Consider the following 23,256-nt stretch of genomic DNA (forward strand, 5'->3'; position numbering starts at 1 on the left):
CTCATCCTATTCTATTTTCCCTTTAGTAAACTTTGATAAAGCTTACAAGACCAATGTACATTCCCCAGTAAACAAAGAAATTGTTCCCTATAGCTCTATAATTTCTCATCATATTGTAGCAATGACTTGTGTAATGACTTCTGAGACCATGTTCCAGTAAGGTTTTACAGCTCATAACACAGTTCATTAGGGGCACCCAGTTCTGTTACGTGATGACTTAAGCAGGGCCCTCAGGACCTGGGCCCTGTGGCAGACATGAGCATTTCTCAGTATCTCTAGTCTCAGAGGTGGCATATCTGATTGGTCTCTTGAAAGGAAAAGAGTAAATCATTTCTCATTTCCCAGAATTCTTTTTAAAACAGTTTTTTAAATTCATAATGATAGTAAAATGGACTAAAATCAGTACTAAAATATCAGTACTCAAAACCAGTACATTTGTACAGTAAAAAAAAAAAAACACAAAAGAATTAAGTTCATGATCGCCATGCCCTCAGCAGGACAGGAATTTTGTTGGACCACTATCTTGAATCCCATGCCCTCTGGGTGGCATGAAACACTGGGTGAAAATTAGATCCAGATCCAGATTAGATTAGTGTCACGTTGTGGGGGGGCCCCCTACCGGTCGCCCCCGGTTACAGCGGCAGCGGTCCTGTTTTTGGAACAATGCACGGGTTTTTGGTTTGCACACTTTCTATTAAACCATCCTCTTTCCCTGAGACTTGGCGTGATCGCTTCCTTTTTGAGTTGCTCACCCTGCCCGTCACAGAATAACCAGCCACCTTCGGAAGCCGCCAGTCTCCTTTGCTTTCTGCTTCGTTCGTGGTCATGTCTCGTGGTAAGTGTTTGTCTACGTGCTGTGTGTTTGTCGTGTATTGTCGAGTGTGTTGAGTCTGTCCCCACTCGTCCCGCCGTGTTTAAATGTTGTTTGTGTTAAAACCCGTAAGTCACACGGCGGTGACTAGAGCTGGGGACCAGTAGACTCCACTCTCGCCCAGCGAAACTACCGGTGCCTCACATTGCGCACGTCCGTTGTCCGTTATCGTCTGTGTGTGTGTGTGTGTGTATGTACGTTGTGTTGTGTTTTAATAACGACGCGGACGTGAGCGAGTATGTGAGTGTGCCGTGGTGTATGTGTTTCGCTGGTGGTGTTTGTGTGTGTATGTAGACGGGTCCACCGATGCGTGCTGCGCGTTAGAACGCGTGAGACGCGTCTCTCTGCTCCTTTCGTCTCACTCACTCGATATCCCGCGGTGACAGGGGTGAGCGACTGCGAGCCAGAGAGACGTGTCGCTGTGGGCATGACGCGCAAGCCGCTCGCGTATAGCTCTCTCTCTCCAAAGATCTACGGATCCCGTTGGGAAAACGGTGAGAGAGAGAGCTGGAGTGGGCGCGTCGCGCTCCGCAGAGCGTGCGCATCGGTGGGTCCTGTCCGTTTGTTTGTGTTCTGTCTTTGCGTGTTCGTTTTGTCCTAGAGTGTAGCATGCTTTGTTTTATGTAATTCCTCTCTTGCACCCCTCTTCACTGTTTGTGGGGAGGGGCCCATTTGAGGTCCCGTGCCACTGGAGGTGGCACGGAGGGCATCTTAGGTGCCTGTGTGTTTTATGTTGTGTCTGTGTTTTTTGTTTTGTTGTTTCCCGGAGGGGCCCCCCCTAAATATGTTTTTGGGGGGGAGCTATGGGGTTCCTGAGCCACGGCATGTGGCTCAGAAGGCGCTGCTCCTTAGGGAGAACTGGCCTTTGGGAGGGACCCCTGAGCAGGGAGGAGCCCCTGTACCCCTTTGTAGGCTGAGGATGCCTGGGGTGTATGGACAGGGTGTCTCCTCATGCCAAGAAGGGGTCCCCTCCCCCCTGGGTATAAGGGGGTGCAAAGGTCAGGGCAGTGCGCGTTTTGTGTTATGTGTTGTCTGTGTGCGTGTGTGTGTGATGTGTTGCAGGTCGCTCCTGGTGGTGGACTGCGGCACTCCCGGACCTAGTGGGGTCTCCAGGCAGAGACCCTCCCCTTCAAGCTCGGGGTGACCAGCGTGTCCCTGATGCGGATTGCCAGGGCCCTGGTCTCTGGTGCTCCTGGGTTGGGTGGAGGAGTCCACCTTGAGATGAGGGGCCCCGGGAGGGGTTCACTCCCCAGGAGTCTGGGGTGACCCCTAGCGAAAAGGGCAGGGGTCAGCTCCGAGCGAGGAGGTAGGTTCGGGAGGTGGTTGGTAGAAGCCGTGGCCGCACCCCAGTGTGGCGGCCTGCACACATCCACACCTGTGATGTGTGTTGGGCCATGTGCTCCCGGTCCGCACACAGCGGTGGGGCTTAAGCGGCCTAAGGCCGGTTAGGGCGCGAGGGCCCTGTGACTGACCGGGGCGTGGTTATCGTCTTGTTGACGGCCCAGTCGGTCCAGGGTCCCGCCCAGGAGGCGAGCTAACCTATGTGTTTTATGTTTTCAGCTCCAGGACTGCAGGGAACGGGTCCCTGCCTGGTCTGCGTCCTGTGACGAGGAGCTTTTATGTGTTTTGTGTTTCAGCTCAGGACGGCAGGGAACGGGTCCCTGTCTTGTCCCCGCCCTCCCGCCCCTTTGTTGTGTTTTGTGTGCTGCCGCTGTAAGCCGCACATCCGGAGGGGACACACATCCTTCCTTTTTGAGTTGCTCACCCTGCCCGTCACAATTAGATCCAGATCTTGTAAAATGTGTGTTGCCCACATTCAAGATCTGTTTTTTTATAGCTATATATTAGCCTATATAATTTCAAGTAATGGTGAATATGTATGTATTGCCTCTGAATTTATTCTGTTTTGTTACTATAATGTTGTAGAATATTAATCAAATATTATGTCATTATGTCATTCATGCAATGCACCACTCACTCTGATGAGCGAGGAGTGCAAAGATGAAAAGGAATTGATCACACCAGTCTCAGGGGAAAAGGAGGAATTTGATAGAAAAGGTGCACAACACAAACCCGTGACATGGTCCAAATTAAGGAAACAATAACTAGCAGTCAACTGGTAGAAAGACAAGACATATATAGACAGACAAATGACCCTCAGGAGCCGGGAATCCTAATAGGCCCTGCCCACCTGAGGGACAAACACAACGCAACAACAGGACAACATAAACTACTGCCACTGTGGACAGAATGTCCCATACGCTTTCATTGCTTCAGGCCTGGATTACTGTAGGTCCCTTCTCATGGGAGTCTGTCAATTCTCATTAGCCCATTTGCAGCTTGTTCAAAATGCTGCTGGTAGATTACTTACTGGATGATAAAATATAACACCTGTCCTTGCCTATTTACATCGGCTCCCCCTTAGCTATAGGGTCAAATTTTTAAGTTTTTCTTTTTGTTTTTAAGGCTTTTTATGGTATGGCATCACTGTACAGCAGTGACATGTTATGCTCTTATAAGACTCAAAGGGCACTTCTGTCTGCTAGCAAATCAGTGTTAACTGTTCCACAATCTCATGTAATACATAAGGGAGACAGTGTCTTTTCTGTCGCTGCTCCTAGACCGTGGAATTCATTACCCCTGGATATTAATTTGTTAGTTCGGGATATTAATCATTCCCATGGTGATGATTGCCATGTGTTCCTTTGTTTTGATTATGTTCTTCTATCATCTCATGTTTCCTGATTTGTTTCAGCTGATGCATTAGCCTGTGTATTTATACCCTTTGTTCCGTTGTCTCTTTGGCGGTCTTTGTTCTTCCTATTGTTCCTTTAAGAGTTCTGTCATGTATCATGGTTCTGCTAACGTATGTAAATAAATAAGTAAATTTAAAAAAGGTTACTAAATCTGAAATATACATGCTTAAAATAACTGAAAGTATGTGGTTGTTATATCACATCAACTACACACAACCACCTGAGGTGGTTTTCTTATATTTATCAAACATAAAGTTTTTAGTGTCTGTTGAGGATGGGACGTCCTCATGTGCAAATCTTTATTGTGGAGTTCCCCATGGATCTATCCTTGGTCCAATATGTCCAATATAAGCTCCCACTCGGTAACTTGATTTTTATGTGGAGGATACTCAACTTTATCTCTCAAAATAATTTCAGTAGGCTAAAAAACGTGGCTGAATGTGTCAATTGCACACTTATGCAAATGAGAAAAGGGGAACAAATTACCAGGGTTGCCAACACTTTTCAAGATCACCTGGAGTGAGATTTAAACATGGGGGGTTAGCGAGTGCAAATTGTTGACGGGGTGTGGCGAACATAAACTGTTACTGGGGGGGTTGGGGGGATGTAAAATGGACACAAATTAAGTATTATATCGCAATCAATCGATCGCCAGTGGTTGGCGCCAGAGCGAATTAGTTACTCATTGAATCATAGATATGGATCAGAGGTAAGTAAACTAGATAGTAAGTAAACTGATATTACCCCTGTTTTGGCTCCTTCATTGGCTGCCTGTGGAATACATTTTTTTAATCTGGTACTGACTTATCAAGCATTGCATGGTCATACTTCAGTGTTGATTTCTGAATTGTTGTTATCCAATTGAAATGCTAGAGCTCTAAGGTCCTCTGGTCAGGGGATCTTAGTAGACCAGAACTAAGCAAAAGAGGAAAAGGGGATTGTGCTTTTGCAGTTTGTGCTACACTGTGCAAATATTTGCCCTATGGACATTAGACATGCTCATTTTGAGTCTTTTGAGACCAGTCAGTAGACAATTGTTTCATGTCTATTGTTTTAACTTATTTGTTTCTTTTATGCCATTTTGTCTATTTTTATTGGTATGTTTTATATAGTATAGCTGTGTCATGAAGCACCTTGTAGCTTTGCTTGGAAAGGTGCTACATAAATATATTTTTATTTACTTACTATTTACTTACTAGATTTTGATTTACTCCCCACAGCATGTGGTTGCTGTGGTATTCTACTAGGTGGTTGCAAACTAGTTGCTATGGCATCCCAGATTGTTGATAGGGTGATGCTAAATGTTTCCTGTGTTCTTGCTAGGTGATTTCTGTGGTATTCCAAATGGTTGCTATGTTCGTGCTAGGTGGTACTTTAATTTGATTGTCACTTTCCTTAATATAATGAAGTAAATATTGATTTTTCCTAGAAACATGCGACATTCTGCTTGTTTCAATGCTAAAAGTTGTTAGAATAGCTGTAACACCCCTTTGTGGACAATTTCTGCTAATTGTGAGTGAACGAGTGGGTGAATAAGTGGGTAAATGAGTGGGTATGTCATCAACAACCTACCACACTTGATTTAAAAGTTTTACCTGTCAGTATATTACTGACTAAGTAATAAGTAAAGTAATAAGTAAAGTACTAAAATGACTTCTTCAGACCAAAAATAATTGCATTATGTTTAATATAATCACAAGGGAACAGCACAAGGTGACCACTTTGACGACAAATACTGCCTCATTTCTGAGAATTTTACAACTCCAATGGCTCCAGTGGATTCATGATGCGATAGTGATGAGGCCAGATGTATCACAGGTGTATCACAAGTGGGTAGTCTCCTAATCTTGATTTGATAATACACGTGTTCCTTCTTTATGTACAGCATTCCACATGTCAAAGGTACAGCATGTTCTGGGTGTGGCATCCATATTTACCTACTCACCACACAGCAAAGCTGGAAATAAATGGGAATATGTGGAGGACCACGAGGGAGTGATGCTTCTGTTATCAAAGGAGCCATTTACCATTACTGTGATCATGCACATCTTTTATTTATTAATGTATCACACCATTAGATGGTCCTATCAAAAGTGTTGCATTAGAAAGGAGACTTAGTGGCATCTCATTCAGCTCTGCATGGCAGAAGGTAATTTATTTACAATATAGGCAGCATACAGGTAATGCGCCAATTCATTTTACACACGCTCACCTTCAAGTCGTGTAATTAGAGAAGCGCAATGGAGAAGAACCTGGATGCTTTTTCCCCCCTCCATATGCTTTATTGTCCTAATGTCCCATGCGTCAGTGTGCTTTGGGAGAAAATGGCCCTCTTTCAGTCATTCACCTGACAGCTCGTCTGTGGGGAAATTGCATGCTTCATGGAGTTGGAGGGAACTACTCAATCAGTCTGCTGGGCGGAGTCGCCAGAGGAAAGGGGTTTTCTTTAGGCACCTATTCAGCATAGATGATGAGAACAAGTTACTTGGCCATGTGGTGTTCTTGTATGGACGTCTGTTGGCAGTGGCACTTTCCTCGCATGCTGAAATACAATACACAAGTGAACTTAAGACCAAGGAGACAAGTCCAAAAGGACGTGCTGACTCCATGAAAAGAAACGGAGTGCAGTAGTTGATGACCTTACTCTTACACTGGAGAATGAAGGACTTTTTTGGTGGCCTCCCTCTTTGCAATGTTGCTTCAGGGGTTTTTGCCTCAGAGTACAAAGGGGTTTTTGTCAGCAGTAAAAAATCTGAACAACTTTTTATTAGCTGGGCCTCAATGCTCTGCCAATGCACAGAGATTACCATCATGACAGAACCTAAAACTTGGATTGATTTTGAAAATTCTCAGTTCCAACCTAAATGTTCGTTGATACAAAAATGAATGAAGCTGGTTTGTGGATTTTAGCTACCAGCCCAAGTCAACAGGCCAAACATGAGAAAATAACATCACCAGCTAATTGTCTAGGACTTCCTGAAAGCCTATAGTGGAGTATCCACATGTCTACTGTGGTATTAGTCCAAACAGAAAGGTCATCTTATGAACAGCCTACAAGATCAGCAGATCCATTATTACATCTACATAATTCCTAGTTTGAAAAGGACAGAATATGTATGCTCACTCCAAACATCATTAATTAATCAGTTTTAATTGGATCAGTTTGTGCTGGTGGTGACTAAACACTTGGCACTGTTCTTGTCAATGTACAAGTCTAAAGATATGTGAAAGTCACTTCTATTAATACTGTGTCAAGTCATAAAGCTGACATTGGAAAAAGTTTAAGTAAATATCTTAAATTTCCACTTATTGCCACAGAGCATTCAGGAAGTCTGCCGGCACCAGAGGTGGGACCAAGTCAGTGTTTTGCAAGTCTCAAGTAAGTCCAAGTCTTTATACCTCAAGTCCCGAGTCAAGTCTCAAGCAAAGACACTCAAGTCAAGTCAAGTCTCGAGTCAAGACAGGCAACAGTCAAGTCAAGTCCCAAGTCTGAAACTTGGAATTTCAAGTCCTTTCGAGTCTTTTTTTTTATTTTTTTTACCAATGTTGCAGGTATATTTTAAATGTAAATAATAGACATGCGTTCTTTTTTAAATCTGTATTTTTCTCAAATCTTGATAAAACATGTGCAACTGAAAACACGAAGTATAAAAAAAATTAAGATTACACCTCTTTATTGCACAGTTCAATTTGTTAAACTTAGCTGCAAAAATATTCATACTTTAAACTACAATTTTCCAGAAATAAATATTCTGTGAAAAAGTCATAAGTAGAACTCCATGTTCAAATAAAAAGTGCTGATATTTTCACAGTACAATACAAAGAACCATAACAGCATTTTCCCTCTCTTCTCTTATCTGGTTTCTTGGAGAACATGTGTGAGTGACACAAGACAAACAAATATAAGAACTGAACAATTAACAGGAATCTGCAACTTTAGACATTTCAGTAAACTATTCTGCATTGCATTTGCTGGCCAAAAGTCTGTATGTCATTTGTGCACGATGAATGATGTCCCCATAGCTGAAAACTCGCTCCACTTTTGTCAATATATTTTTTTCTCGACGTAGATGTCTTCAAATACACAATCCATGCTGAGATAGAACTGGATATTATGATGGTGACAGAGAGAGGCTCTCTTCCCCGAGTTCAGATACAGAACCCAGGGTTGCCAACTCTCACGCATTGAGCGTGAGACACACGCATTTGACCGTCTTCACACGCTCTCACGCCACACATCCGATTTCTCACGCCGGAAAAAATCTAGTTTATTTACCTCTGATCCACATCTATGATTCAATGAGTTACTAGTTCGCTCTGGCACCAACCACTGGCGATCGATCGATCGCGATATAATACTTAATTTGTGTCCATTTTACACCCCGCCCGGTAAAAATTTACGTTCGCCAACCCCCCATTTGATTGGTTGTGCTGCAGCTCATGCACACACACACACGTACAGAGTGTGGAAAAGCAGAGGACTGGTCTGCGTCAGAAGGACGGAAATTAAATTAATGGGGCGCACTTTATAAATATTAATATGCGTTTTAAAATTTAGATTTGGGGTAAAAAAAATCAAGTCTTTGCAAGTAAACAGGTTCAAGTCCAATTCAAGTCCCAAGTTATTGGTGTAAAAGTCCAAGTCAAGTCTAAGTCTCTGAATATTTTTTCAAGTCAAGTCAAAAGTCTTAATATTAATGACTCGAGTCTGACTCGAGTCCAAGTCATGTGACTCGAGTCCCCACCTCTGGCCGGCACTGTTCAATGTTTCTCTTTCTTAATCTCTCCTACCCATAAACCCTCTGGCCAGTGGCCTGTCTGCTGAGTCCATGCAGGAAATGGGGAGTTTCCAAAATCAAACTGCATGTGGATTGGTCTGTCTGGCCACTGCCGATGTCAAACTGTTGGCTTCAAAATACACCTGCACTCATCTCCTTCCTCTTCCTCCTTTCCCTCTTCTTCCTCTGACAGTACAGCACACAATCGAACCAGATACGACCAAGAACCACAGGATATTTAGTGAAATATTCAGCAAAAATGACCCTGCTTCTCATGAACAGAAAAGAAAATGCAGGAGAGTTCTCCAGACCCTGAAGTGCCATGCCAAGGATGTTTTCAGAGGAACATGTTTGACAATCCTATCACCATTTACAAACCAGACCAGGAATGCTGGAGGGTGGCCACTAAACCACTAGACCATTAAAGCAGCACTGTGAGCTTTTGTGAGGCAATAGCTAGACAGAATTTAATACAAAAGGACATTGCAAGATATTTTTTTAACTTCATTCAAAATAATTATTTCTAGAAGAGAAATAAATTCCAATCACATGAAATGTAAAATGTACTAGAAGCTGTTGGGGTTTGTATAACCGCACTCAATTCAATATTGCTGGGATTTTCAGTAAAAGTAATCATGCCCAACGTCAATGAAACACCATCTGCATATACAACATTCTGTAAACATCTGTATTTGAATTGTAAATACTGAAAGCAAAAATATTGTCAATTTTTCTTGTATACAATGCTAAAAATGAATCTTGAACTTTTTCTTGCCAAGAAATAATTAACTTAAATATATTAAAGTATCCAAGTAAAATGAAATTAATTAATTAAACATTTAAGAAATACAATGACATGCAGTTTTAAAAGGTGTGACACATAAATCTCTATTTACACACATAAAAATATGTATGAAAAATATGTATGCATGACCAGCAAAAATGTATGCATGATCTGATGTATGAGAATCATTCAGATCCAGAACAACCAGGCTGAGCCTCAGTGATTCTGGTTGGATTATTTGGGTAATATGTTCTTACTGATGCAGCCATCCTTGACCAGAAATCCTGGATACATCACACACACATGCAAAAACACACACATACACTCATGCACACACACATGCACATTGCCTGAGCCTAAGGAAGTATATTTATACAACCTATAGCTTTTAACTCATAAACATGATAGCATAATGCAAAGAGACATGCAGGAAATGAAACTACATAAACCGTATGTGGAATATAGAACAGAAATAGAACAGGTGCAACTGCACTGACTGAGACAGACATTATCTAGATGGCTTATTATTTACAGTGCAATTTACAAAAACAAAACCAGACTTCAATCACTAATAAAATGATTATTTAGTCCCCTGTACTTCACCTAATGTATGAGGTTAACCCTAGCTAATTTCTTGATAAGGGTCATTGTGTACAGGATTAAAATATTTGCAATAATAACAGTCTGACTTAATAAGCACAATAACTGCTAATTATCTAAGAACACTAAAGTTCATTTCCATCTGGTTGGCAGTGTAAAGACTTTGGTGGCTTAAAATATTCAGTTACATATTTAACAGTTTACTTTGTACATATTAAAGACTTTATGTTGATTAGAGCTGATTTTCCTTGAGGCTAAGAGGCTACAGGCCTGCCTTATACAAAATGTTGCTTTTTTGGAACCTTCAGATAATTTAATGGGAGACTCAGCAAAGTAAGTCATCTGTGAGTATCTTTGATCGACACAGCTGAAAAATACACAGGCTATGTACAACAAGTCTTGATCTCTTAATAACAAACAACTTGTGTGAGTTTAACCAAAATATTTCCATTATTTTGGGTGCTTCAGTGTTTTTACACTGAATGATCTGAAAGAATTGTGTGTGTGAGAGGGAGAAGAGAGAGAGAGAGGGAGAAAGAGAGAGGGAGAGGGAGAGAGACTTGAGGAAGGCACACAGAAACAGGCATCAGGAGACAGGCCAGGATCAGGCTATACGAATTCATCCCAATTTTGACACAGCTTTGTCACAGACAACAAATTTTCAGCGCCAGACCTGTTTATGAGCAATGGGAATGAGAAACATAATCATGTGACATAATCGAAGAACAGTGAGGTGGCGTCTGAGACGCCCCACGACAGCCGCAGAAAGTCAAGCGCGTCAGAAATGTTTGGATTTTCTCGCCTAGTCTGACAAACTCCTACAAAACCAACATGATGACAAAGTAATCTCTGTCACACATATGTGAACACAGCAAAGAGAAGGAAGGACACTGCAGGTGGAGAGCACACCTGTGAGGTTCTTCAGGCCCAGCTGTCGCAGGCCGTAGTAGCCGTCGCGTCTGTAGTTGAGGAAGATGGCCAGGGCGTAGCGTCCCTCATACAGCTTGGTGCCGCGGATGAAGCGCAGGTTCTCCAGAGGCAGATACTCAAACTGGTTCAGAGCCACCAGCACGTAACCCGTCACCTCCCGGATCGACTGTGGGGAGTATGGCAGAGCAGAAATGCAGCGTCATTACAAGGACCCACAAATGACATTTTACTGCTTTTAGCATAACCATCAGCATTCCAACACACAATGCAACACACACCAGCTTTATCCTCATGGCAAATCATAACAGAATGCAGGGAACATCTTGCTTGGGAGTCCGTTCCCAATAAAGTGCCCCAGCACTCTGGAGAAATGACTGGCCTTCTGCACAATAATGACCGCAATAAAGATCAAGGGTTATTTCAGGTCATGAGACCATGGTGGTCTGAGGGACTATAAATTTTGCAAGTGCACAATTGTGTAGATATTAACTTCCACTTGGATAGCTACAATTAGGAAACACCAGCACTCCCCCCACCCATAATTGATGTCTCAGATGGTATTTTAAAGGGAATATCCACCCCAGGAATCCCCAGAAGAAGTTTATAGCCAGTAACTCCTCTACAGGAAAATGGATGCAGTCCAGATCCTTGGCATAGCATACCAACTTATACTTTATCATGGGCACATTTGCAGGCTTGCTTTTCACTAGAGGTTTATTTCTATAAGGAGATCTGTAAATCTCTTAACACTATATTTCTTACCAAAAAATGATTGTTCTGCCTGTGGCCATGTTCAGGACTTGTGTTTAAGACTCTCTTCCAACTGTGTGTCAATGCAGACAACACCTTCTTGTTCCAAAATTACAGTGGTTTCCTTGGTAAAACCGGTGCTATTTGATGTAACTGCTGTTTGTACAGGTGGTTATTCATGATCAAACCCATGGACGAAATTTTGATTTCATAGGTGGGGGCCTGAGAAATGGGGCGCGGGGATTACCAAAACCGGCTTTTGCAAAAAGTGCAGGGGATAAATTACGTCTGTGATCAAACCCATGTCACTTTTCTGTCTTTTCATTTTAACATGGTTCTGATGCACTGTGCTGCAAAGCGATGAACGGGCTCTGCAAAGCGCCTCATGTTGAATACTGTCGTGTTACAAACAAAAGGTTGAACAAAAAACTTCCAAGCAATAATTACCGTGGCAAACTTCACCTCCTACTACAGCTGATAATAGGCAGGAACTACAATTCCCTTCATTCTCATGTGACACCACAAACAATGGATGGAGAAATTAGAATGCTGCAGCTTGTAATTACTCAGATTATACCTTACAGGTTCTCTGATTATTAAGTAAGAGGTGGTGCTGGGTCAGATCACATGTGTTCCAGGAAAATAACCTCAGATTGTATAGTTTGTCTGCGTAACAAAACAGAAGTAATTGGCAGGTGGCATTTCTATGGAGGATCACAGTATTCACACTAATAATGGACTTGAAAGACAAAAGTATTACATGAATTTCTTAACATACAGTAGTTGTTTTATAATACACTATAAAACTTTTGAGCATATTGTTTTGTATGTGACAGCATGAGCACATTGGTTGTCACTGTCATACTGTGTTCTTGTTTTTATCTTTTTATACGTTGCTGTAAGTTTAAATAAAAAAAAGTGATAGAAGAAAGAAATAAAAAAATCCACTTTACTCGTGGTTTGTAAAATTATGCCCAGTTAGTAAAGTGGTAGGCAACATGAATGGTAAGAATACCTTGTACAGTAGTACCTTTGTAAAGCCATTGAAATCAGCTTCACATGAGTCACAAATGATTGCAGTAATTAAGAGATAAAACAGAGCCTGTGCTCTCATCTTAAGACTTCACAGGTGCGTTTATTTTTTCAGCGCACTGACACACCAGATTGCTCCGGCCACTTTACACAGGTACACCTGTCCAACAGCCAATCACATGGCAGCAACTCAATGCATTTAGGTATGTAGACATGGCCAAGACGATCTGCAGTTCAAACCGAGCATAAGAATGGGGAAGAAAGATGATTTATGTGACTTTGAACATGGCATGGTTGTTGGTGCCAGACGGACTGAGTATTTCAACAACTGCTTATCTACTGGGATTTTCACACACAACTACCTCTAGGGTTTATGGAGAATGGTCCAAAAAAGAGAAACTAGCCATGTCATAAACCGTGAATCATCTCAGACTGGTTTCTTGAACACAACGATACGATCACTGTACTCAAATTGTCTCCACAGTCACCAGATCTCAATCCAATAGAGAACCTTTGGGATGTGGTGGAACGGGGATTATTGGGATTTGCATCATGGATGTGCAGCCGATAAATCTGCAGCAACAGTCAATTGTCAATCATGTCAATATGGACCAGACTCTCTGAGGAATGTTTCCAGTACCATGTTGAATCTATGCCACGAAGGATTAAGGAAAAAAAGGGGACCAACCTGGTACTATCAAGGTGTACCTAATAAAGTGTTGATTGTAGTTAAACTGCATTAACAGGTCTGTGTGTGTAACTTATTTTAAGATATTATTTTCCTGTACTGTATACACACTATCACCGTAACTCTCTCCTGTGAGTTTTGTGCTGTTTTCTTGTACTGTACACACACCATCACTGTAACTCTCTCCTGTGAGTTTTGTTCTGTTTCATACATTACACCATTAGCTTATTGGTCTTTAGTAGAAATTCTCAGGAGGGTTAATTTGGAAATGTCAATGTAGTCATCAATAAAGGACATCCCCTTATTGAATCTGCAAGTAGTTACAAGTGTGGTGGAGAAACCTGAGATGTCATGGAGATACCTGAGGTGTTGTAGAGAAACCTGGGGTGTGTTGGAGAAACCTTAGGTGTCAGAGAAAGCTGAGATGTTGTGGAGAAACCTGAGGTATCAGAGAAAGCTGAGATGTTGTGGAGAAACCTTAGGTGTCAGAGAAAGCTGAGATGTTGTGCAGAAATCTGAGGTGTCATGGAAAAACCTGAGGTGTCATACAGAAAGCTGAGGTGATGTGGAGAATCCTGAGGTGTGGTGGAGTAACCTAAGGTGTCATGGAGAAACCTGAGGCGTTGTGCAGAAACCTGAGGTATTATTGGGACACCTGAGATATCATGGAGAAACCTAAGATGACATGGAGAACCTGAAGTGTTGTAGAGAAACGTGAGGTGTGGTGGAGAAACATGATGTTTTTGTGGAGAAACTTCAGACTTCAGGTGTTGTACTCACACACTGTTCCTGGACATACTGTTCAGTTTAGTGCTACCTCTGTTCCAGCTCATTTCACTAATCACTTAACCATCAAGCAGCTGAATCACTGACCTGTGCAGTGCTGACTGACCAGAGTTCTTGCTGTCAATCTCAGTTCTCATCCAGCTCACCGATATTTGATTTTCACATACATCTGGTCTTGACCCAGCTTTCTCTATACAGCATGTGAATAAAAACACCTCCATATAAAAAAGGTGGTGAAGCCCATAGAGCATAATGCAGCAAGTTAAAGCATGGAGACTATGGGGACCCAGAATGCTCCATAGGTTTTACAATATCTCCCACCTCTGGGGTTAGCCAGTCAGCCTTTATCGCCCACATCGGTCCTGGGTGAACAACATGGCCCTGGCAGGTCGTGAGAGGGAGACAGGGAGCCCCCAGTCTGCTTTCCAATCACCAAGGAAACAAAATAAATGTCATCGCCACAGTTTAACGCAATCTGTTTGTTTATGGTTACACCCCATGGAGCAAGCAGTGTGACGCTGTGCATATTTGCCCTGAACCAGCTGCCACAGAGAGATATTAAAAATCCACAGAGAGTAACGATTTGAAGAGGCTCATAAATTAAGCGCTCCTGAATGCTGGGTTTAATGTCAACTTGCATTGGAGGGAAAGTTTGGGCCACTATACGAAACACGACTTCACCCAGGGAATTGGTGGTGCATACGTAGCCGTTCTGACCCAACTCAGGGGAGCACTTGGGAACAATAGCAATCGGTAAAGCAGTCTGGAGAAAACGCAGCAGTGCACAGCCATGTGGGAGGGAGAGATTACGACTGGGAAGCACTGGACAATGGCGAGGTTTACAGGTCAGCTTCAATAAACAATGTTCACCAAACATGACAAAATACATAGATGCAGAATAGAAAGTCTCTATCTTCAAGAGTTAGCCATAATATATTGTGCATATGCTAATTACAGGACTGCACAGAGAGATGTTCTACAGTAGATTTAGCCCATAATCACAGTGCATGGTGAAGAACAATAAGAAATGTGTCAGAAGGTTCTTCAAATGTACAGATTTCTCAGGCATGGAACCCAAAACTATGTCTTCTCCTGTAGCAATTCTGCGCACGTTCTTGTTCAAATATGCCATGGTCTCAGTGTACCCCAGCACACATTCACTGCCAACATTTTTTGTACTTTCCTGCAGTGAAAAATCTAATAAAAAATAGATATAAGGTCTTTGTCCACTTCATAAAATGAGAAAATGCTGATGTGAGCAAAACCACCCCAATAACTGATGCATGACATGACAAGTATTACCCATACCTATTATATAATATAAAAATATATACTGCAGTGTACTTAGGTTATTTATGTTTAGGTATGAAAGTACATAGATAAGATGCGTAGAGATATTTGTACATACATATTTAATATACTACAAATCCTTTTTTTATGAGGCATTTACAACAGCAATACAGAAACAAGCTGTTTCTGTCAACTTTTTTCAAATTGTTCTCAACCTCTTCCAAACTGTTCTTATGAACAGAGAATTTAAAGATAAGGACCACTGCCACCAACACAGGAGATTATCAACTGACCTCTGCCTGTAAATCTGCGCTGAAACTGATTAGCAGAAAAAAAAATACTGTATACCACCAGCTACTAGGAAATAATGAGAATACTGCGCTGAATTTTGTCTAAAGTGAAATGATACAGTGATACACAGTGGAGTGATTCTGCCTTCCCTGACAGTGTGACCCAGTCAGGTCCAAGACGCTTTCATGAGTATATAAATAATGCTTGCATGAGTATATAAATAATGCTTTCATGAGTATATAACAGGAACCTCACCATCTCCCTAGATACAGCCCCACCCAGAAACACTACATTCTACAACACACGTTCCCAGTGTCTGGAGTACTAAACACAAACACCTGCATCCACTGCTACACCAGTCCTATAAGACCAGAGGATTCACTTCCTCATTGTAAAGTATTACCAGTCATGTAAGAGGCAGAGTATTCACTTCATCTTTGTGAAGTATTACCTGCAATGTGAAGTAAAACCAAATGTTTCTCTCTTCTGATTGTTCTTCTGTGTTCTGACCTCTGTTTGCTTATTTTACCTCACACCCTGACTAGCCCCTGGATGTCTTATCCACTCTGCTCTCCCTGCTAACCCGATTGTGTTGATAGTGTCATACTTTGGTTATGGCTGCATTGAATAAGAGCTCAGCCACCTTTGGCAGCAATCAGTCTATAAAGTAAAACATGCTCTCTGCATCTGGATCTGCATGTGTCTCGTCCCTCTCAGAGCGTTACAATAAATAACGCTTTCATGAGTATATAAATAATGCTTCCATGACTATATAAATAATGCTTTCATTCCTTATGCCAGTGATGTTGTGTTAGGAAGTAACCGAGAGGGCGTTCCACTCACCATCGGTCTACATCAGGTAACATAACAAGTGACACCCTCAGCTACTTCTAAATAACAGAATAATTTAAAACAAAATGCATAATACATAGTCTCATCAATAGTGGCACTGCATAACTTGTTCAAAGTTCAAAGTAAAAGGATCAACCATAAAAATACAACAGCAAAAACCATGTTAGACAGAGAAGCAGCTGTTGTTGTTCAAAGTGAGCAGTGATTCAAGTAGCAAACAGCTGTCTTAGGTGAAGAACAGTACAGCATTGGATTGTGTCTTATGGACTGTCTGCCAAATGCTATAAATGAAAATGATTTAATGTCACTTTGAAGCGCACCACATTCTTCGAAGGTCTGTGCTGCACTGATTAAATGCCAAATACACAAAGCTATTAATTTTTCACTCATTATACACAACTGAGTACGATCAGTAGAAAACTGATACCCGATAACTCCAGGATGAAGATGAAGAAGTGGTGAGAAGATGTCACCAGGATCAGGCATTTCTCCAAAAAATTACCCACAATAAATTTCTTCTGTAAAAAAAATAAATACTGTCAATGCACCCTAGAACATACTCATGCCAAAAGAACTGCAATTAATATTACAGCTGTGCAGAATATTCATCTTAAAGATTTTTTTATGCATTTTAGCAGAGCAGGGGGATAATGAGTTGAGTGTTATTAGCAGGCTGCTACAACTGAAATGAATCTGCATCATATACTGTACCAGCTTAGATCACATTTTATTTATTCATTTTTCCACCTCTTACTGTGTAATTAAATACGACTCCTGCCTCAACCTTCTGGCAGATGTTTGTTGTTTTGTTGCTTTTCATGGACTTTCACTCTTACAGTATATGACTGATGATATTCATGGATTCTGTTAGTACTAGTATTCCAGTCTAGGGGTCACACCCTCAAGTGGTCATTTCACTATTGAGACAACTTAGGTTTTGACCTTCCACATTCTCTTTTCAGTCTTTTGACGAGGCTTTTGTATTCCTGCCTTGATGATTCATAAATGTTACAACATCTCTCAGTGTTATTTCTTGCTTCTAATCTATCACCACCTGGTTGGTTTGCCATTACTTGTTTAAGCATGCTTTGAATTGCCTTTTGTGGCCACTTGCAGGACTTTCTCATGTTAGTCACATATGTGGAAGGGCGGGTCTTTTCCTGGTTTGGAACCTCCTCTATTTCCATGTTATCCACATAGCCATTCTCTTATTTGGAGGAACCTGTGCTTTATTGTTCAGTTTTCTCTGCTGATCACTTTACCTCTTCTTACTATTAGACAACCACACATCTCCAGTCTTGTCCTTTACTGTATATTATAGCCAAGTTGACCACTGAATCAAGAATGTATTATATGCTTCTATATATTGATGGATTCATATGTACATTTCTTTAATAATTGTAATTGGGTCTTAATCAACCATCAGGCTGGACAGTAATCGAGGTCATCCAAATGAAAGGAGACTGCTCTGCACATGGGCTTCCTGTGAACTCTGCATTCTCCTTTCATTTAAGTGACCTTGATTAATGGCCAGCCTGATGCTGATTACGACCCAATTACAATCAAGCAATTGAATTTTAAGTGGTCTTGGGAAAGGAAGATGGATGGCGAGAGGGAACATTTCATAAATCTTTTAGTGGCCAGTCACGTTTGTCGTTTCCTCTTTATGTCCTGTTACTGAGCACATGCTTCTCATGAAAGATCATCTGCATTTTATTCTGCATTTTTCGGTCGTCAAACTGGAAAACAAAAGCTGAGCAAAACCTTTTCTCTCCTGTCCAATTCCTTAATGAGATCTCTCTCCATCATAAAGCATCATTCATCTACACTGAGAAAAAAGGGTTGCTCCTTATTTCTGGCATTTTTTTAACTAATAATGCTAAACCTAATATAGTCATACACAGTACAATAAAATCCACCATAATACAAGTCCAAGCAGTTTCTTTAAGATTTAAACAATGATTGACAACAAATAACTACTGACAAAGTTATTTCTCGCTCCTGTCACAGGAAATGAGCAGGAAGTCTACATGTGTTTTGGCCTCTGAAGCCGGGACTGTTGACCATACGATGTAGCATGGTGTAAACGTAGATGGCGAGTGATACATATTTAACTGTTAGCTTGAATGAACGCAAATGCAATTACTGCTCCTTTTTCAAGAGATGCAATTTCTGTAAAATCAGTGTGAATGTTGTTGCTTCTAAAATGCAGTCTCAAACCCCAGCTTGTTCTTGAAGCAAAGCGGGTGCTGGAACATTTGCGTTGCAAGGACACTACTGGAAAAAGAGAGCTGGAGGGACCACTGAGGCGAAAGCTTCTTTGATTTCAAAACAGAAGTAGAGTTATCAAAAGTGTGGATATTCATGAAAGCTTCAAGGATGGTTGGAAAAGAGAAATCATCTCAGTTGCCGTGAAAACCGTGAGGGTTAAATATGAGCTTCAATCCAAAAGCATTTGACTGTGCAATATATAATTTCTCAAACCCAATCAAATTTGCATTATAGCCTACCTGTTGTCATTTCTGTGTTGAGAGGATGGTGACAAAAACATTTAATAAAATCATGAATGCATAATATCTTAAGGTGAGTCCTCCGATGTGTGCATTACAGATGCTGCTGGATGTTCTAATTCTCTTGTGTGTGCTTCTCCTTCACTGTGGTCTTATTCTCCTGTTCTCTCTCACTTTCTGCATTTCCACCTCTTCAGCTGCAGCACACCAGCCGCCTCTTCCAGGAGAGAAGACTTTATTTCAAGTGATGCTGAAAGGTGTGTGATTGAGCAGAGAGGCCACACGGGGGCTGGTGACTGCAGCTGCTACATCCAAGAATAGAGGAAGAGCACTGAGCTGATGGTGGAACGGGTTGAGCGGGTGGGGGTGTTGGGGTGGTCACACTCTCTGAAGTGTGTGTTTTCAGATTCTGTTGGGGTACGGGTGGAGTGGATGCATAAAAGCAGTAGACGGGCTAGAGTGAGGGCAGAAAGTGTGTTGTTTTTCTTCTCCATGAAAGGTTATTTAGAAAACAGCCGCCAAACCCCTCTGAGACTCCATCAGATAAGTTAAGATAAATCTTTGTCATAGTCACTTTTACAAGAACAACAAAATTGCAGTGCCTTTGACTCAAAGAGGTGTTTAAGAATAAATAATAGATATATCTATATATACATAATTGAGAAAATGACTATAAACAAAAATACAAAATTTCACTGGTTGTGAATAATTACATCGATTCTTGTTTGAGGTGTCACAGTAATGTGCAAAATTATGCATATGGATAAACATTGAACAGTGAGTAATGAATAATGAGACAAATGAACAATGAGTAAACACTACATTGAAATTGTCCTGAAAGTTAACTGCAGATGTATCATTGTGAGTTTAAGGCCATGATAGCTTTGGGATAAAAAATGTATTTAAGGTGGTTTGACCTGGTTTTCATGGCCCTGTATCTCCTGCCTCATGGTAATAGTTAAAAGAGACAATGTCCAGGATGTGATGTGTATATTTGATCTAGAGTGGGGAGGGTAAAGCCAATCGTTTTCTCTGCTGACTTGATGACCCTGCGGAATGCTTTCCTTTCTAGTGATGTGCAGCTGCCGTACCACACACACAGTCCGTACATGAGTATGCTGTCTATAGTGCTGTGATAGAAGGCACGGAGTAAATTTTTTGGGAGATGGTTCTTTCTGAGGATTCTCAGAAAGTACAGTCTCTGCTGTGCCTTCTTTAGCAGCTCTCTAGTGTTTGTACTCCAGGTCAGGTCATCTTCCGTCTCGATGCCCAGGAACCTGAACACTGGTACCCTTTCCACACTGATCACACCAATAATGAATGGCTGGATGGTGATTTTTTCTTTCTAAAGTCAATGACCAGTTCCTTCATTTTTGGGGGTTGAGGAGCAGGTTATTGTCTTCACACAACTCTGACAGCTGCTCCACCTCATCCCTGTTTGCCAGTTCACCTTCTCTGCCTGAGATGAGCCCGACCACTGTTGTATCATCCGCAAACTTGATGACCTTGTTGCTCTGGTGGATGGCAACACAGTCGGATGTATAGAGGGTGTGGAGGAATGGGCTGATCACACAACCCTGCGGTGTCCCAGTGTTTAGACAGAGAGCAGTGGAGATGTGAGAACCCAATCTGACCCTCTGATTGCAACCTGACAGGAAGTCCAGTGTCCAGCTGCAGGTAAGTAATGGAACTCCCGGATCTGCAAGTTTGGACACCAGTCGATGTAGATGGATGGTGTTAAAAGCTGAAAGACCACAAAGTCTTTCAAATGGCAAATTGAAGGGGGTCCAGGTCTGCTGGCAGGCAGGCCATGACATGACTCTGCACCAGCTTCTCAAAGCACTTCATAAAGACAGAAGTGGAAGTCATTCAAACTGTCTGTATTGGGTTTTTTTGGCAGTGGAACAGTAATGGAGGATTTAAGGCAGGAAGGGACAGTGGCCTGGAACAGAGACTGATTGAATATCCTGGTGAAAGATCCCACCAGTTGATCCACATTCTCTCAGCACCCGTCCAGCCACCCCATTCTTTGGATTTACCTTCCTCATCACTCACCTCACTTCATGCACTTCCACCATGAGTGTACTGAGGTGGAGCAGCTGTTGGTGTCACCTCAATGCCGACGAAGAAGATGTTTAGCTCCTCTACCAGAGAAGCATCCCTGCAAGTGGCTAAGGAGCTCCTGGATTTGTAGCTGGTGATGTGCTGAATGCCTTGACACATTGTCCTCTATCCTCCTTCTGTATGCTGCCTTTGCCTGTCAGATGCCTTTCTTCAGATTTGCTCTCGCTATGCTGTTGGACCCGTTGTTCCCTGACCTGAAAGCAGTATTCCAGGCTTTCAGCAAGTTTTGGACCTCCCTCGTCATCCAGGGTTTCCTATTGGGATAAATCTTTATACGTTTTTTTTTCCTTTTTTATGATGTCCGTGCAGAACCTGATGTAGTCCATGTAGACTGCTGTAGTGTGGTTCTCCAGGTCCTGGTGATCAAAGACCTCCCAATTGGTTCTCTCAAAGCAGTCCTGTAACTGTTGGGAGGTATCCCACGTGATAGCAGTTTTGGTTGTAATGGGAGCTTGTTTTCTGAGGTGGTTATATGCAGGTATCATGAGCGGGGACATGTGATCAGACTGGCCAAGGTGTACATGTTGATGAAACTTGGGGAGAGCTGCCTTCAGGTCTGCATGATTGAAATCCCCAGAAATAATGTGAGCAGCATCAGGATATCTGCTCTGTTTGCTGCTGATGGCATCATGCAGAAACCCCAGGGCCAAGTTAGAATTTGCGTCCGGTGGTATGTACACAGCAGATAGCAGTATGACATTTATTTCGCAGGGACGGAATATGGGTCTACATTTAATAGTCATAAACTCCACGTCTGCAGAACAGTGACTGGTGACGATGGTGGAATTTGCACACTAGCTGTTGTTCATATAAATGCACAGTCCCCCTCCTCTTTTCTTACCAGAGCGTTGTATTCTATCCCTCCGAAATGCTGTGTAGCCTGCTAGCTCGATAGCCGTGTCTAACGTGAGTGGATTCAACCATGTCTCCGTGATCAGCAGAATGCAGCAGTTACTGATGATCTTGTCTTTTGCCAACCAAAGTTTCCACTCCTCCAGTTTATTTGACCTCACGTTTGATATGAAAATGCTTGGGAGCAGTGGTTTGTTTGGATACTTCCTAAGGTGCGTTAGCATGCCGCTATGGCATCCTCGCTTTTGTTTGTGGCCCTGGCCCCTGTGTGGTTGCCGTCTCCACGTAGCTGGGATGGTAATCCACGGTGAGCCAGGTGTCCGTGAGATGTCGTCTGGAATGTTGTGGACACGAAAAAACTTCTGACAAGTCTGACAAGCAACCCTCGCTCTATTGACTGATAGATAAAATCTCTTTCCTGGAACAGGTGTCTTTATTCCGGCAAAAGGAAAAGGAAAAGCAAAAAACTATGAGTCGTAGAGCATATAGCCGCAGTGTCTGCACACGCCGCCATCTTGTACAGAAAAAGTCTCATCATGTTCAGGAACAGTTCTGTTAAAGGAACTAACTTGGATAACTTCTACAACAGTTACAATGACCAACCAGCATTGTGTAATGTCAACTGGTCCTGATATAGTGTTATTGTTACATTATACAATGACAATATATTCATTTATAGCAGGTGATGTTATTATGATTTAAGGCATTGGGTTTCTCTCTCTCTCTCTCTCTCTCTCTCTCTCTCTCTCTCTTTCTCTCTCTCTCAGCTATGGCTGTTTCAGAACACTCTACTGTTATGTTGGAGTGACCAAAGTCAAATAATACATCCACCTTGTATATAATTTGAAATATTTTCATCAAAATGGAGGGAAATGTTTCTGGAGTTGTGTGCTAAGAGTTTACTCAGTGCTCAGCAAATGGCACAATTTCCACCTCAAATACAGAACAAAAATGTATTGTGTCATTTTATACCATTTTTGCATTTAGCATCACTGGACAGGGAAATCAAAAGAATAATATTTTCTATTTAGATTATTACTTGTAAGACATTAAATATATGTTAAAAGTAAATTATTCTTGCATTTGGATCTTGTTACTTTTGTATATTTGCCAACAACAAAGATTAAGACGATAAATGTAGGCTATAGATGGTACAATGGGCATTAAAACAGCACTTAGCTAGCAACAATTTTGCACAATGTTTTTTGAACACAGGTGGGTAATTTTGCTCCTGTGATATAAAAAGGCAGGGGAAGGGCAATTAATCAGTGGCCACACGTAGACACCATAATGACTCATGGCCACGCAGAGGTTATTGTACTGAACACAGTGTCACCGCAGAGCAGCATGGACCTGCATGGT

The 23,256-nt window shown here is 41.9% G+C and overlaps 1 protein-coding gene across 5 annotated transcripts in view; it reads right to left on the reverse strand.

Annotated features, from left to right (window-relative positions):
- The window catches only part of LOC143527925 (receptor tyrosine-protein kinase erbB-4-like), a 160,039-nt gene that overhangs the window by 52,880 nt on the left and 83,903 nt on the right, over nucleotides 1–23,256 (reverse strand). For all 5 annotated transcript variants that reach the window (XR_013134305.1, XR_013134306.1, XM_077023307.1 and 2 more), the window contains exon 3: nucleotides 10,699–10,885. Coding sequence is in view for 3 of the 5 variants with exons in the window: in XM_077023307.1 (XP_076879422.1) it covers nucleotides 10,699–10,885 (187 nt within the window). In the remaining 2 variants the exon portion in view is untranslated. The remainder of the gene's footprint in view (nucleotides 1–10,698; nucleotides 10,886–23,256) is intronic.

This window comes from Brachyhypopomus gauderio, chromosome 12 (assembly GCF_052324685.1).
Source record: "Brachyhypopomus gauderio isolate BG-103 chromosome 12, BGAUD_0.2, whole genome shotgun sequence".
Classification (NCBI taxonomy): Eukaryota; Metazoa; Chordata; class Actinopteri; order Gymnotiformes; family Hypopomidae; genus Brachyhypopomus; species Brachyhypopomus gauderio.